The 15,867-nt window shown below is 54.2% G+C and overlaps 1 protein-coding gene across 1 annotated transcript in view; it reads right to left on the bottom strand.

The window, feature by feature from the left end:
- The window catches only part of plxna4 (plexin A4), a 62,096-nt gene that overhangs the window by 21,786 nt on the left and 24,443 nt on the right, over positions 1-15,867 (bottom strand). Inside the window, 4 exon segments of the mRNA XM_062483632.1 lie at positions 2,742-2,845; positions 10,330-10,489; positions 11,966-12,112; positions 12,708-12,774. Of these exon segments, the coding sequence (XP_062339616.1) occupies positions 2,742-2,845; positions 10,330-10,489; positions 11,966-12,112; positions 12,708-12,774 (478 nt within the window).

The raw sequence follows: 15,867 nt of genomic DNA, 5'->3' as shown, positions 1-15,867 counted from the left end.
CGAGGCGGACTGCAGGCCCCCCCCCCAGCCCCCCCACCTCTCCTGTCCTCACCCAGACTTGCTAACAAGCTTGGAGGAACTATTTATTTATTTAGTTTTTGGCATGTGTGTGTCAAGGATAAGGTGCTCTGCCTCCCCCCCTCCCCCCCCTCCCCTCCCTTCACTCCCACACACAGCAAAAAAAAAAAGAAAAAAAAAAAGATTTCACTTCTGTGTTCATTATCTCATCTCCGATTCCAATCAGCCTCTGCCCACGCTCCCCGCCTGTGACATTTAATCTAGACAGCGGCAGGACAAGCCCCCCCCCCCCTCTCTCTCTTTCCAAAACACAGGGAAAAAACTATTTTGGATGGCAGCTCAGGCACTCAAACCATTTCCTCTTTCCTCTAATGAGCAGTATGGGCGGCTCCATCAATCCTCCTGTCTGGCGGCCCAGCACCAGCGCTCCTCTGACCAGGAGTCTGGAGGACCAGCTCTCCTCTGACCAGGAGTCTGGAGGACCAGCGCTTCTCTGACCAGGAGTCTGGAGGACCAGCGCTCCTCTGACCAGGAGTCTGGAGGACCAGCGCTCCTCTGACCAGGAGTCTGGCTAAGTTCAACGACGCTTTGAATGTCCGTGTTTCTTTTGAGCGTTGGTGGATATGTGAGAGACGCTCCTCAGATGGTATCTCCTCTCCTCAGACACAGGGATTACCCCCATCTCTGACCCTGGCTGCTCGCTCTCCTGCCCTTAGCTCCGCCTCTCCCTGCTGCTGACTGGTGGGGGGTCCTGTCACTCAAACCCTGCGTCTTCTAAATGACCAGGAAGTGTTCTGACAGGAGAGTCTATCACCGAGGCTTGGGGGGGTCACGGAAAAATCACATACCAATATCCCCCCTGGAGAGAGCGGAGGAACTCATGAATATAAAGGTCATAGCCTCTATTGACGGTTATTGATGGTTTCTCCCAAAACATTTAATTGCCAAGACAGAAATCTGTGTAATTATTGGGGTTTCTGAAAGATTCTGAACGGTTTATAATTTTCCAACACCGTCATTTTTTCCTTTGTGTACCGTAGCGTAACTGTGGCAACGCTACGGACAGCTAGCACTCCCTGATAGAACGGTTTGAGATTCTCCACAGAAAGGTTGAAATCAAACGCATTAATACTATTCTCGGTTTTTCTAAGTGGGCTTCGACATGAAAGGATGCTGCAGCTCTGAAGAGAATCTGCTCGTTTCATTGTGCGTCTTGACAACATCTCAAAGTCCATCTCCTTTTGGTCGGTTCTACCCAGAATCCTTGTTTTCAGATCTAAAACACTGTTCTTACCACAATGTGTACCATCATCATATCAACGCACACTTTCAGAAACTCTTCCTCCATTGGCTGGGGGTTCAAACACAAGGCGCACACGCCTTTACGACTGCTTAGATTAATCCCATATTCCTTTGATTTTGCCCATCATAAATGTCAAATAGCATGAAAACAGACAGATACACGACTCCCAATAGCACCCGGTGTTAATGATCAAACGGCATAAGTAGCTCTACATGACACACGCTCCATGACTGAAAACGTGTGTGTGTGTTTACACAGCGGCATGCTGGGAAGCCCAACTAAACAAAACAACACACAGACACACACATGGCTCCCTTTAATACTCTGATGTTCCCCTCCCTCCACTTAGACACAGCCAGCTTTGCACACCGTGATGTCATAATCACAGCCAGCTTTGCACACCGTGATGTCATAATCACAGCCAGCTTTGCACACCGTGATGTCATAATCACAGCCAGCTTTGCACACCGTGATGTCATAATCACAGCACAGCCAGCTTTGCACACCGTGATGTCATAATCACAGCCAGCTTTGCACACCGTGATGTCATAATCACAGCCAGCTTTGCATACCGTGATGTCATAATCACGGCCAGCTTTGCACACCGTGATGTCATAATCACAGCCAGATTTACACACCGTGACGTCATCATAACAAGTCAGCGTTTTAACACGCTTCTTTCAGCGCATCACGGAAATAAACGCAATGACGGCAAAGATGGGGTGTGTCTGATCTGAGCGAGAGGGTGTGAGGTCTTGGCTGAGTGAAGCGAGTTAAGGGGTGGAGGTATGGAGCAGGGAAGCAGTTAAGAGAATAAACAAACTAATACGACCTTCTGGCTGTCTGATGAGAGCAGTGCATGAGGGAAACACAGAACATATTCATATACCGGGTGTGTGTTTAAGAGAGAAAATGTAGTCAGTGTTTACATACCACGTGTGTGTGCCAGAATGCGTGTGCGTTGTTTGTCTATGCTGTCAGTGCGAGAGTATGAAAGTATAAATGTGTGTTTTTCTCAGAAGGAGGTAATCTATTAAATGAAACATGTATGAGCCTGGGCCCAGGTAGCGCTCCTCTCTGATTAGAGCCAGAGGGAAACCTGGAGCTGGGATGAGCTTTCAGGGTGTACTCCAGACTTCATGAAATATGAATTTCATGGGAAGGCCACCATCCATATCATCCAAACACTGCAGAATAAATCCCCTCAGCCATGTTTCTATCCTGTAGATTTATCTGATCACGAAATACATCGGATCTTGTGATTACTAGTTTATGATGACATCCCACCCACCCTGGACAATCAAAACCACACGAACCATCCTCACCACAGAGAAGCCAACACACGTGTGTCATACATATGGTTTCCTAATGTGAGTGTCTTCTAGACAATCAGCTGTTGTGGAAAGCGCGATGCGTTTACCTGGTAGTGAGCCAGCATGTTGAGTCTCTTCCAGTCGCTCTCGATCTTGGTGGTCACGTCCTCGTCCTGCAGGATCATGCGCTGGCCTCGGTCCTGACGCCACTCTGGAGGAGGAGACAAGGACACTGTGAGCTCCACCAACACTTCAACAGTTTAAACCTGTAGCGAACGCTACACTCTACAAACACTTAACCAGTGCTCCATCCCAGCTGTGCATCTGCTAAGATCTGTCTAAGATCCAGTAAATATCAAGGAGGACAACTAGAGGTGAGTCGTGTTTAGAGAAGTATAGAGGTGTGCTGAACATTCATGTATCTGGTGCAGCATCTAGACCTCCTGGGTTTAAACCCTTTGCTGTGTTATGCAAAAAGAACAAAAGCTGCCGTCACGATGTCTAACTGAATGTTGTGTTCTTTTTGCCAGATGACTTGAGTCAGGTGAGTCTTGTAAAAGAGAGAGACAGAGAGAGTGTAAAAGAGAGAGAGAGGTTATGAGAGGATTGACTCTGCAATCTTTATGTAAGCTTATCATTCTGAGACAAACTATCGCTATCTGGCCATGGGAAACAAAGTAAGAAAGGGGATAAGTAGACAGAGATAGGCAGAGAGAGGAGAGAGGGACAGAGAAATCAAAGAAAGGATGCAGCTCCAGATAGAGGGAGAGAAAAGGAAAGGAAAATTAATCACTCTCACTGCTTTGTCGGAGGTAGCGGGGGCCCCTCTCATAGAGAGCCCGATCGATGGCCGTGATTACACCCACTAGCTGAGGGGCCAGAACTTCCTTTTTCATCAGACCCCCTCCCCCTCCACCCAAACCTCCTCTACTCACAACCTCATCGACCGTGCTAAGCCTCCTGCTGAGCCCACTCTTATTGTTATTGCTGGGGACATCAGAGAGAACCTGGAGACCAACGGAAGCTCAGAGCCGGCCATCACCGCTGCCCTCAACACAGCCCTCACTTCCTCAACCTCACCGCTGCCCTCAACACAGCCCTCACTTCCTCAACCTCACCGCTGCCCTCAACACAGCCCTCACTTCCTCAACCTCACCGCTGCCCTCAACATAGCCCTCACTTCCTTTAACTTCACCGCTGCCCTCAACACAGCCCTCACTTCCTTTAACTTCACCGCTGCCCTCAACATAGCCCTCACTTCCTTTAACTTCACCGCTGCCCTCAACATAGCCCTCACTTCCTTTAACTTCAGCGCTGCCCTCAACATAGCCCTCACTTCCTTTAACTTCACCGCTGCCCTCAACATAGCCCTCACTTCCTTTAACTTCACCGCTGCCCTCAACATAGCCCTCACTTCCTTTAACTTCACCGCTGCCCTCAACATAGCCCTCACTTTAACTTCACCGCTGCCCTCAACATAGCCCTCACTTCCTTTAACTTCACCGCTGCCCTCAACACAGCCCTCACTTCCTCAACCTCACTGCTGCCCTCAACACAGTGTGGTACAATAATCCCCCTCTCTCTCCCTCTCTCTCCCTCTCTCCCTCTCTCTCCCTCTCCCTCTCTCTCCCTCTCCCTCCAGCCCACCACAGCGGCATTAAGACAACAGTCAACGCCCCCGTGAGATAAAAGCACATTCTGACAATTTCAATGACAAAACAGCCTCTATCAAGGACCAAACAAGGAGGTGATTTTCCTATTGTTTACTTTCTATCAGATGCACAAATCCGCTATTGTAGAGCGTTGTCGCCCACTCTCCTCTCCCAGTCACAAACGACACCAAACAAAGCCGCAATCACCCGGACGATGATGGGACAGGTCTGAGGAGGATCCAGCCACAGATCTCCAGGAACAGACTAGTTGGTACAGTATGTTTTTCTATAAACATGCAAATGAAGAGATTCTCCAGTGGAGGAGCCACAAACAAAGACAAGAGAACGAAGGGGAAAGAGAGGGAGAGAAAAAAAGGTGAAGAAGAAAATAACTCAGAGAAGAGAAAAGAGAACAAGCCAGATTGCCCGATTTCCCAAATCCCTCCTGGTTGTCCTTGCTGTGGCTCCACAGCAGGAAGCAGATAAGGGTTCCTGGGAAGGCTGGGAGAGAGTGGGGCTCTGGGAGAGAGTGGGGCTCTGGGAGAGAGTGGGGCTCTGGGAGAGAGTGGGGCTCTGGGAGAGAGTGGGGCTCTGGGAGAGAGTGGGGCTCTGGGAGAGAGTGGGGCCCTGGGAGAGAGTGGGGCCCTGGGAGAGAGTGGGGCCCTGGGAGAGAGTGGGCCCTGGGAGAGAGTGGGGCCCTGGGAGAGAGTGGGGCCCTGGGAGAGAGTGGGGCTCTGGGAGAGAGTGGGGCTCTGGGAGAGAGTGGGGCTCTGGAGAGAGTGGGGCTCTGGGAGAGAGTGGGGCCCTGGGAGAGAGTGGGGCTCTGGGAGAGAGTGGGGCTCTGGGAGAGAGTGGGGCTCTGGGAGAGAGTGGGGCTCTGGGAGAGAGTGGGGCTCTGGGAGAGAGTGGGGCTCTGGGAGAGAGTGGGGCTCTGGGAGAGAGTGGGGCTCTGGGAGAGAGTGGGGCTCTGGGAGAGAGTGGGGCCCTGGGAGAGAGTGGGGCTCTGGGAGAGAGTGGGGCTCTGGGAGAGAGTGGGGCTCTGGGAGAGAGTGGGGCTCTGGGAGAGAGTGGGGCTCTGGGAGAGAGTGGGGCTCTGGGAGAGAGTGGGGCTCTGGGAGAGAGTGGGGCTCTGGGAGAGAGTGGGGCCCTGGGAGAGAGTGGGGCTCTGGGAGAGAGTGGGGCCCTGGAGAGAGTGGGGCTCTGGGAGAGAGTGGGGCTCTGGGAGAGAGTGGGGCTCTGGGAGAGAGTGGGGCTCTGGGAGAGAGTGGGGCTCTGGGAGAGAGTGGGGCTCTGGGAGAGAGTGGGGCTCTGGGAGAGAGTGGGGCTCTGGGAGAGAGTGGGGCTCTGGGAGAGAGTGGGGCTCTGGGAGAGAGTGGGGCTCTGGGAGAGAGTGGGGCTCTGGGAGAGAGTGGGGCTCTGGGAGAGAGTGGGGCTCTGGGAGAGAGTGGGGCCCTGGGAGAGAGTGGGGCTCTGGGAGAGAGTGGGGCTCTGGGAGAGAGTGGGGCTCTGGGAGAGAGTGGGGCTCTGGGAGAGAGTGGGGCTCTGGGAGAGAGTGGGGCCCTGGGAGAGAGTGGGGCCCTGGGAGAGAGTGGGGCCCTGGGAGAGAGTGGGGCCCTGGGAGAGAGTGGGCCCTGGGAGAGAGTGGGGCTCTGGGAGAGAGTGGGGCTCTGGGAGAGAGTGGGGCTCTGGGAGAGAGTGGGGCTCTGGGAGAGAGTGGGGCTCTGGGAGAGAGTGGGGCTCTGGGAGAGAGTGGGGCTCTGGGAGAGAGTGGGGCTCTGGGAGAGAGTGGGGCCCTGGGAGAGAGTGGGGCTCTGGGAGAGAGTGGGGCTCTGGGAGAGAGTGGGGCTCTGGGAGAGAGTGGGGCTCTGGGAGAGAGTGGGGCTCTGGGAGAGAGTGGGGCTCTGGGAGAGAGTGGGGCTCTGGGAGAGAGTGGGCTCTGGGAGAGAGTGGGGCTCTGGGAGAGAGTGGGGCTCTGGGAGAGAGTGGGGCTCTGGGAGAGAGTGGGGCTCTGGGAGAGAGTGGGGCTCTGGAGAGAGTGGGGCCCTGGGAGAGAGTGGGGCTCTGGGAGAGAGTGGGGCCTGGGAGAGAGTGGGGCTCTGGGAGAGAGTGGGGCTCTGGGAGAGAGTGGGGCTCTGGGAGAGAGTGGGGCTCTGGGAGAGAGTGGGGCTCTGGAGAGAGTGGGGCTCTGGGAGAGAGTGGGGCTCTGGGAGAGAGTGGGGCTCTGGGAGAGAGTGGGGCTCTGGGAGAGAGTGGGGCTCTGGGAGAGAGTGGGGCTCTGGGAGAGAGTGGGGCTCTGGGAGAGAGTGGCGCTCTGGGAGAGAGTGGGGCCCTGGGAGAGAGTGGGGCTCTGGGAGAGAGTGGGGCTCTGGGAGAGAGTGGGGCTCTGGGAGAGAGTGGGGCTCTGGGAGAGAGTGGGGCTCTGGGAGAGAGTGGGGCTCTGGGAGAGAGTGGGGCTCTGGGAGAGAGTGGGGCCCTGGGAGAGAGTGGGGCCCTGGGAGAGAGTGGGGCCCTGGGAGAGAGTGGGGCTCTGGGAGAGAGTGGGGCTCTGGGAGAGAGTGGGGCTCTGGGAGAGAGTGGGGCTCTGGGAGAGAGTGGGGCTCTGGGAGAGAGTGGGGCTCTGGGAGAGAGTGGGGCTCTGGGAGAGAGTGGGGCTCTGGGAGAGAGTGGGGCTCTGGGAGAGAGTGGGGCTCTGGGAGAGAGTGGGGCCCTGGGAGAGAGTGGGGCCCTGGGAGAGAGTGGGGCCCTGGAGAGAGTGGGGCCCTGGGAGAGAGTGGGGCTCTGGGAGAGAGTGGGGCTCTGGGAGAGAGTGGGGCCCTGGGAGAGAGTGGGGCCCTGGGAGAGAGTGGGGCCCTGGGAGAGAGTGGGGCTCTGGGAGAGAGTGGGGCTCTGGGAGAGAGTGGGGCTCTGGGAGAGAGTGGGGCCCTGGGAGAGAGTGGGGCTCTGGGAGAGAGTGGGGCTCTGGGAGAGAGTGGGGCTCTGGGAGAGAGTGGGGCTCTGGGAGAGAGTGGGGCTCTGGGAGAGAGTGGGGCTCTGGGAGAGAGTGGGGCTCTGGGAGAGAGTGGGGCTCTGGGAGAGAGTGGGGCTCTGGGAGAGAGTGGGGCCCTGGGAGAGAGTGGGGCTCTGGGAGAGAGTGGGGCTCTGGGAGAGAGTGGGGCTCTGGGAGAGAGTGGGGCTCTGGGAGAGAGTGGGGCTCTGGGAGAGAGTGGGGCTCTGGGAGAGAGTGGGGCTCTGGGAGAGAGTGGGGCTCTGGGAGAGAGTGGGGCTCTGGGAGAGAGTGGGGCTCTGGGAGAGAGTGGGGCTCTGGGAGAGAGTGGGGCTCTGGGAGAGAGTGGGGCTCTGGGAGAGAGTGGGGCCCTGGGAGAGAGTGGGGCCCTGGGAGAGAGTGGGGCCCTGGGAGAGAGTGGGGCTCTGGGAGAGAGTGGGGCCCTGGGAGAGAGTGGGGCCCTGGGAGAGAGTGGGGCCCTGGGAGAGAGTGGGGCTCTGGGAGAGAGTGGGGCTCTGGGAGAGAGTGGGGCTCTGGGAGAGAGTGGGGCCCTGGGAGAGAGTGGGGCTCTGGGAGAGAGTGGGGCTCTGGGAGAGAGTGGGGCTCTGGGAGAGAGTGGGGCTCTGGGAGAGAGTGGGGCTCTGGGAGAGAGTGGGGCTCTGGGAGAGAGTGGGGCTCTGGGAGAGAGTGGGGCTCTGGGAGAGAGTGGGGCTCTGGGAGAGAGTGGGGCTCTGGGAGAGAGTGGGGCTCTGGGAGAGAGTGGGGCCCTGGGAGAGAGTGGGGCTCTGGGAGAGAGTGGGGCTCTGGGAGAGAGTGGGGCTCTGGGAGAGAGTGGGGCTCTGGGAGAGAGTGGGGCTCTGGGAGAGAGTGGGGCTCTGGGAGAGAGTGGGGCCCTGGGAGAGAGTGGGGCTCTGGGAGAGAGTGGGGCTCTGGGAGAGAGTGGGGCTCTGGGAGAGAGTGGGGCTCTGGGAGAGAGTGGGGCCCTGGGAGAGAGTGGGGCTCTGGGAGAGAGTGGGGCTCTGGGAGAGAGTGGGGCTCTGGGAGAGAGTGGGGCTCTGGGAGAGAGTGGGGCTCTGGGAGAGAGTGGGGCTCTGGGAGAGAGTGGGGCTCTGGGAGAGAGTGGGGCTCTGGGAGAGAGTGGGGCTCTGGGAGAGAGTGGGGCTCTGGGAGAGAGTGGGGCCCTGGGAGAGAGTGGGGCTCTGGGAGAGAGTGGGGCTCTGGGAGAGAGTGGGGCTCTGGGAGAGAGTGGGGCTCTGGGAGAGAGTGGGGCTCTGGGAGAGAGTGGGGCTCTGGGAGAGAGTGGGGCTCTGGGAGAGAGTGGGGCTCTGGGAGAGATCTATACGAGAGGGGAGGCTGACTAGAGAGGCACCAGGAGAACATGGAAACACACTAGCTCAAATAAACGCACACACACAAACCAATATGTATGGCACTCGCATTTACAGTACACACACCCACATAATGGGCTTGCAGGCTGCTTACTCATGCCCTGCGCCCACCTGCGCCCCCCCCCCCCCCCCCTCCCCTCGGGCCCCTGGGGGAGCAGGATGCAGCAGAGGGAATTAAAAACAATACCTGACTGCTTCAGAAACATTCCACTCCAATTTGTTTCAGGGAGAGGCAGCAAGATGGAAGCTGGCACAATCCCATTACCTCTATCAGGCCCACAGATCGCTGGTGGTGTGTGTGTGGGTACCCTGGAGATCGGGGCTTGTTGACTGAAGCGGCACCTCCCTTCATATCAAAGTGTTGTTCTTTTCTAGTTATTTTTATTCTGTCTATTATTTCATATAAAAGACACCTTATTTCTTTTTAACGCAGCCCTTAAGGGCACGTCTTTCTCACACACGCTACTGTACACACACAGAGGGTGTCTCCTAAGGACAATTTCAAATCCTCTGTAATAATAAAACAATAATAAAATAACACAGATAAAGATAGGCGAGGCAAAGGCTGCAAAACAATTTCACACCAGGATGCTTGTCAAAACGACCAAAACCAATCTCCTCACTTATCAGAGATGGAAATTCCCAGCGGAGCCCCTCCCCCTTCTCCTCCACCTTCCAATCAGCTCTGGGCTCAGTTATAAATATGCTATTACTAAAACACACCAGGGCCCCGGAAAAAAAAAATCAATTTTGATATATTAAACCATAAAGGCTATGGCTCTCTCTTGGCAACACTGGTAGACAGAGGCTACAGCATCAGGGGTTCTGCTGTGTGTGTGTGTGTGTGGGGGGGGGGGGAGATGGAGGGGGAGTTAAATGTAGTTTATGAGGGAGGTTCATCTGGAGACTGTTTCCTTGTTATTTTTGTGGAATTGGACTCCGAGGGTGTGTCTCAGCATGTTATTCTTCAATACACCAAAAGGTGCTTACCGGCCAATTAAATGTCTGGAAATACAGCTTCCTGCTGTACAACCAATTGACAAATGGTGCTGTACACTTCCTGGACAGCAGAGAGTGAAAGACAGGCTAATCCTTTTTCAGACTGTCGCCACAAAAGAGAACCGTGAGTTTGTGATCCCAGGGAGCATGAATTGATTACTCGATCAATCGTTCGACTCAGACCATCAGTAGCGGAGCTTTGATTGGTCTAAAGTTAGGTCCTAACAGAACATTGAGTCCTTGGAGAAAGTGTGCAGGAGGTTCCTGGTGGTCTGGAGAAGACACCACTGTGTTGTTTCAGTGAGGAGGGCCACTGTTAGGACAGCCGAAGAGCACAAGATTGTTGGACGAATTCCCCTCGTTTCAGTTTAAGGGCTGTGCTTTAGGAAGGCAAACAGGCTCACACACATCGCTACTTACATTTACATTTAGTCATTTAGCAGACGCTCTTATCCAGAGCGACTTACAGTAAGTACAGGGACATTCCCCCGAGGCAAGTAGGGTGAAGTGCCTTGCCCAAGGACACAACGTCAGCTTGCATGACCGGGAATCGAACTGGCAACCTTCGGATTACTAGCCCGACTCCCTCACCGCTCAGCCACCTGACTCCCATACTTCCTGGTCATGTGACGTTGAACCCAGAGGCTCCACCAATGAGGACGGAGAGTCTTACCCAGGTCCATGTCGGAGGCCTTCTGCCGGTGGGAGTGAGGGACGTTCTTGTAGATGGCGTCCAGGATCTTCTCCTTCACCTGGCTGATGGTGTCGCAGTTCAGCACCTTCACCTGGATCTCCGGGCTCTTCTCGTTCTCGGGGTGGATGCAGTTCACCACCTGGAGACGCACAAGACGACACCTTATAGACCCCTAGGCGTGGACATTAGGGTGTTACAGCAGCAGAGATGACAGAAAGAGAAAAACAGAGAAAGTACAAAACAGACACGGAATAAAATACGAAAGACGAATGAGACGCTAAAGTAGGGTGGACCTCCTCCTGTTACACTACATTTACATTTACATTTAGTCATTTAGCAGACGCTCTTATCCAGAGCGACTTACAGTAAGTACAGGGACATTCCCCCCGAGGCAAGTAGGGTGAAGTGCCTTTCCCAAGGACACAACGTCATTTGACACGGCCGGGAATCGAACCAGCGACCTTCTGATTACTAGCCCGATTCTCTAACCACTCAGCCACCTGACACTACAAACATCATTAAACCTCGTTTAAACGTTGTGAACTAAAGGTTTGAACTGGGACACTGTGAGGTGTAACCACGGTGATCAAACTTCTGCATGGCGGGAATCCTGAGCAACTGATTGATGGTCGGCCATTTTGTGTCTTTCCCCAGCTGTGTGTGTAACTGAGGGAAAGGAGACGGCCAAGAGGTGGCTAATTATCCTCATCACCGTGTGAGGTCATCTGTATAATGTAGGTGCCACCACCACCATCATCATCTCCACCCTGCTCACTGTTACTTTCTTCTGACATATTGTAATTATGGGTTCTAGAAGAAAAAGATTTATACAGAGCCAACGATAAAAACATTTATAGACCCATGCTGGACTACTCTGATTTTAGACGCCCAACCGTTGGCAAATAAGTAGGTGTTGTAAAAAAGGCTGAGTCATCAATCCTTTGAGAGAGGGAGAGGCAGATTGATGGAGAGGAAGGTGTCTGGAGGGCTGCAGAAATAACTCTGTCTCCGTCCCCACAAACCAGCCTGAGGCCTTTCTTCACTAAGTCTTCATTTCCGATGCAGGCATGGAGGAGGGAGGGGGAGGGAGGAAGGAGAGAGGGAGGGAGTGGAAGTGGAGAGGATGGAGAGAGGGAGGGAAGATGGGATGGAGGAGAGAGGGAGGGAAGGTAGGGATGGAGGAGAGAGGGAGGGAGGGTAGGGATGGAGGAGAGAGGAAGGGAGGGAGGAAGGAGAAAGTAAACAGTGTTCTCCGTGTCTGGCCTTTCCCTGGTGACTGTACAGGTCACCGAGGAGGAGGGCAAGTATAGGAGGACAGGAATGCAGAGTGGAGCGGAACAGACTGGAAGGAAACTGGTAAACAACAGTTTGAGGAACAGAGAGTTTGTGCATGTCATCGCTGCACTCAGCATCTTCCCCTCCCTCCCTCACTGACAGCTCCAGGTCACCACAGGAAGTGAGGTCAGCTCTCCGGTGCCCTCTTCCTGTCAGACACATAGCGGTGCGACGGCGGCGGTTGTGGCTCACGGCCCCTCAACATCCTGTCTGTCTGCTCCGCCGTGCGGCCCTGCCACCCCAGACCCCGCCTCCGCCCCTGCCCGGCGACCCGTCTCACCAGAGTCTTGTAGTCGATTTGCTGTCTGATGAGCTTGTCCTCGCTGAGGGAGTAGCGGGCCTCGCCCGTGATGGAGTCGATAGGGCCTTTCTCCATCTGCTGCTTGATGGCGCAGAAGAGGGAGAACAGAGGCTCTCCAGCGCACTCCTGCAGGGAGTGAGGGAGGAGGAGAGAGAGCGAGAGAGAAGTTTGAAATTGGTCAACAGTCATCACATCCAAAACATTTGACGTCTGGGCCAAAGTGGCGAAGATGAATATACAATTTTCATAGTCTACTTCAACTGCCAAATAACCTTCGTTGAACTTGCTAGTGGAGTTTGGGGACGTTTTTATAAATATACGGTGAGTGATGTTTGCAAGACAGACTCCCCCGACCAAACCCCTCTCCAGAAACTCTTGTCGTTCATCACACACAGGAGACATGCTATCTATCAGTGTCTCCTCTTCCCTCCAGTCTGATGGAAAAGGAGGAGTGGAGAGGAGGAGAGGAAGGGTGGAGGGTAGCAATCTCTCACTTTGGGCTATTCTACACCGTCCTTGCTTTTTAATACCACACAGATTGCAAATTCAACTCATCAGCAAAGACCTTGATGATGTTAACTTACTAATCGTTTTAATCCGGTGCAGAACTACATAAAAATAACTTCTGGTAGAGGATATTTGCTAGGAAGCACAGATATGATTTACTGACTGTTCAGAGCTGATCTACACACATGATTTACAGGTATGTAAGCATGTTTACCTTAAGGAACTTATACAGCAGGAAAGTGAACCAGTTGGTCAGCATTTTCTCTGCTACAGACTCCGTCCTGGAGGAGAAGAGAGAGAGAGAGAGAAGACGAGAAAATTAAAATATGATCCTTAAACTCTTTATTACTAACATAAATATTCAACGTGATAGCTGGCACAGCCATCAAACATTCCACACAAAAACGATGACTGCGCTAATGAATAGGGTTTTGTTACACAAACATAATTGCGAAAACATGAATTGGCTGGCACGTCTACAAACCCCCCTCCCCCCTCCTCAGTGTTCAGCTCTGGCTTTTGTACGCGGGCACGCCGAGGGCCCCTAATACAAGGGAAACCAATTAAAAATGTATTTGATCCCGGCGGATTGATGTCATTAGAGAGGGACTGGTCTGCTGTAATAACACTGCCCTCATTATGAACTTGTCCCCAGCCATTCACCTAAGTCACCTAGATCTAGTTACTATAGAAAGTGAATGAATAGGCCTACATGGCGTCCCCCTCTCTGTGTGTCTGCCAGTCTGCGCTCAGGCTGGCGTGACTAACCGGGGTTGCCGTCTACCGGGGCAGAGGAATGAGAGCTCACGTTCTGGTGTGAATGCTTAACACACATGCAGCAACAACAGCCGAGGGGGGGGGGGGGGGGGGGGGATGTCCTTTAACGCAACGACCCTCTTGCAGCCAGCAGGGGAGTGTGGGTAATCTGCCATGATCCCCCCTCCCGCCTCCGCCCCCTGCCCAACCTTCTCCCCTCCTCGCTTTCATTGAGGCATGGCCGCGGGCATCAATATTTCAGGATTAGGGGCCATTGTGTGCCTTTGTGTGTGTGTACGGAGTGTGTGTGTTTGTAAAGAGTGTGTATACGTGTGTAGGAAGTTTGTGTGTGTGTGTGTAGGGAGTGTGCGTGTGTGTGGGGAGGGTGTGTGTGTGTGTGTAGGGAGTGTGCGTGTGTGTGGGGAGGGTGTGTGTGTGTGTGTAGGGAGTGTGCGTGTGTGTGGGGAGGGTGTGTGTGTGTGTGTAGGGAGTGTGCGTGTGTGTGGGGAGGGTGTGTGTGTGTGTGTGCGCATGTGAGCGCGTGCCCACTGGTGTTTTCTCCTGCCACCTGCAGCCCTCCGCTCCGGCCCTCAAACACCCTCAGCGGTGAGGAGCTCTAAGGGGGGATATGCCACTGTGCCAATGGGCAGACCTGGCACACCCCCCCCTGCCGGACTTGGCACAGCACCTGCAGGGGATTAGCTTACTGCCTCTGCTGTGCGGGCACTTTTCATTTTGCCACGGCAACGACCCCCCCCCCCTCCTCCCGGAGATCTGAGAGGTCAACAGGTCTCATCTTTCATGTGTCCCTCGCTCCTCTCCTCTCTTCTCCTCCCTCCTTCCCCACCCTGGACCGTCATCAAACTATTCCAAATGCTCCCAATGTCCACAAATGTGGAACAGCTATAAAAGGGATGAAAAGACTGTGAAAAAAAGTGATGGGAGGGAGGGAGGGAGGGGGAGAGGGAGGGAGGGATTCTCAAGAGGAAGGAGAAGAATGTGAGAATAGGCATTGGCTGAGTCTGAACTTCCCCTCTCCTCAACTTCCTGCTCTTCCATCACATCCTGTTCATGCGTGTTTTAGTGTTCGTCAGTGAGAGGGATTCGAGTTCAAGTGTTTATGAGTGTGTGTGTGTGTGTGCCTGGAAGCCTGTGTGTGTGTGTGCCTGGAAGCCTGTGTGTGTGTGTGTGCCTGGAAGCCTGTGTGTGTGTGTGTGTGCCTGGAAGCCTGTGTGTATGTGTGTGTGTGTGTGTGTGCCTGGAAGCCTGTGTGTGTGTGTTTGGCCGAGGGAGGGAACCCCGCAGTAATGATGTGTCTTGGCACTGGCCCCGGCAGCGCGCTCATGCTTGTCTTCAATCAAAGCTTCTCTACAAAGAGAGGATAAAAACATCCCCTCAGCTCCGCCGCAACCTTCACACAACGTCACCCGGCTGCCACAAGCCACAGCAGGAACATATCAGCAACGTTTTGGGTCGACATAACTGCGAGTTATGTCGTAATGTATGGTAATGCTGTGTAGGGAGCTGGCATGGCGAGGTGTGCCCGCCTGGCACACAGTCAGACGGGCAGCGGGCGTGGGGAGCGACGGGGAGCGCGCTGGAGTTTAGTTCCCCCTGATTACCCTGCCGTTCTGTCACAGAGGCGGGAACCAATGAGTTCTTGGACAGCAGGTGCTGGGGGAAGCATTAGCGTGTTGCACAGCGCTGCAGAAAGAGGTTTAGCTCTACTTTATGGAGCTTTGCACATCTCTTTGACATACCCAATTATATATTTTTTAGCTTTGCAAGCATCTGGCTAAGAACTATAAAGTGAACCTAAATACCTAAGAACAGCCATATAGAGACTCCACTGGAGTCTCTATATGACTCCACTGGAGTCTCTATAGATACTGTTAATAACATTCATATCTTCCCATTTCTATCCAGTTCTCAGAGTTTCTGTGTTCAGGTACAAAAAACAGTGACTGAGTCCTGTGAATCCTGTATGCCTAGAGTCCTGTGGGGTTGAGGTCTCTCTCTCTCTCTCTCTCTCTCTCTCTCTCTCACTTCAGCCGTGTTTCTGGGAGTCTACCGAAAACAACATTTGTTCACGTGTCTCACACCGTGCAGTTGGAACTGGGCAGGGAAAATGCTAGTTATTTCTGCATGCGTGGAGGGCTGGATGGAGGGCGGAGGAGAGCGGGGATGGAGGAATGCGACAGATGGCCGAGGAGGACTGTTGTTAGTTGAGTTGCCTGGTGGTGCTGCAGTTCAGGGTGAGACGGGGCATATGGGATGTGGCGAGGCGCTAGAGAGAGAGACAGAGAGAGAGACAGAGAGAGACAGAGAGAGAGACAGAGAGAGAGACAGAGAGAGACAGAGAGAGGGGGGAGGAGGTAGAGAGAGACAGAGAGACAGAGAGAGAGACAGAGAGAGGGGGGAGGAGGTAGAGATGGAAGGAGAGGTTCTTGGAAATGGTGAGAAAGAGAGGGAGAGAGACAGAGAGAGAGAGACAGAGAGAAAGACAGACAGAGAGAGACAGAGAGAGAGACATAGGGAGAGAGACAGAGAGAGAGACAGAGAGATGGGGGAGGAGGTAGAAATGGAAGGAGAGGTTCTTGGAAATGGTGAGAAAGAGA

Source organism: Osmerus eperlanus, chromosome 17 (assembly GCF_963692335.1).
Source record: "Osmerus eperlanus chromosome 17, fOsmEpe2.1, whole genome shotgun sequence".
Lineage (NCBI taxonomy): Eukaryota > Metazoa > Chordata > Actinopteri > Osmeriformes > Osmeridae > Osmerus > Osmerus eperlanus.
The sequence above is the reverse complement of the archived record's forward strand: the minus strand, read 5'-3'. Positions and strand labels throughout refer to the sequence as shown.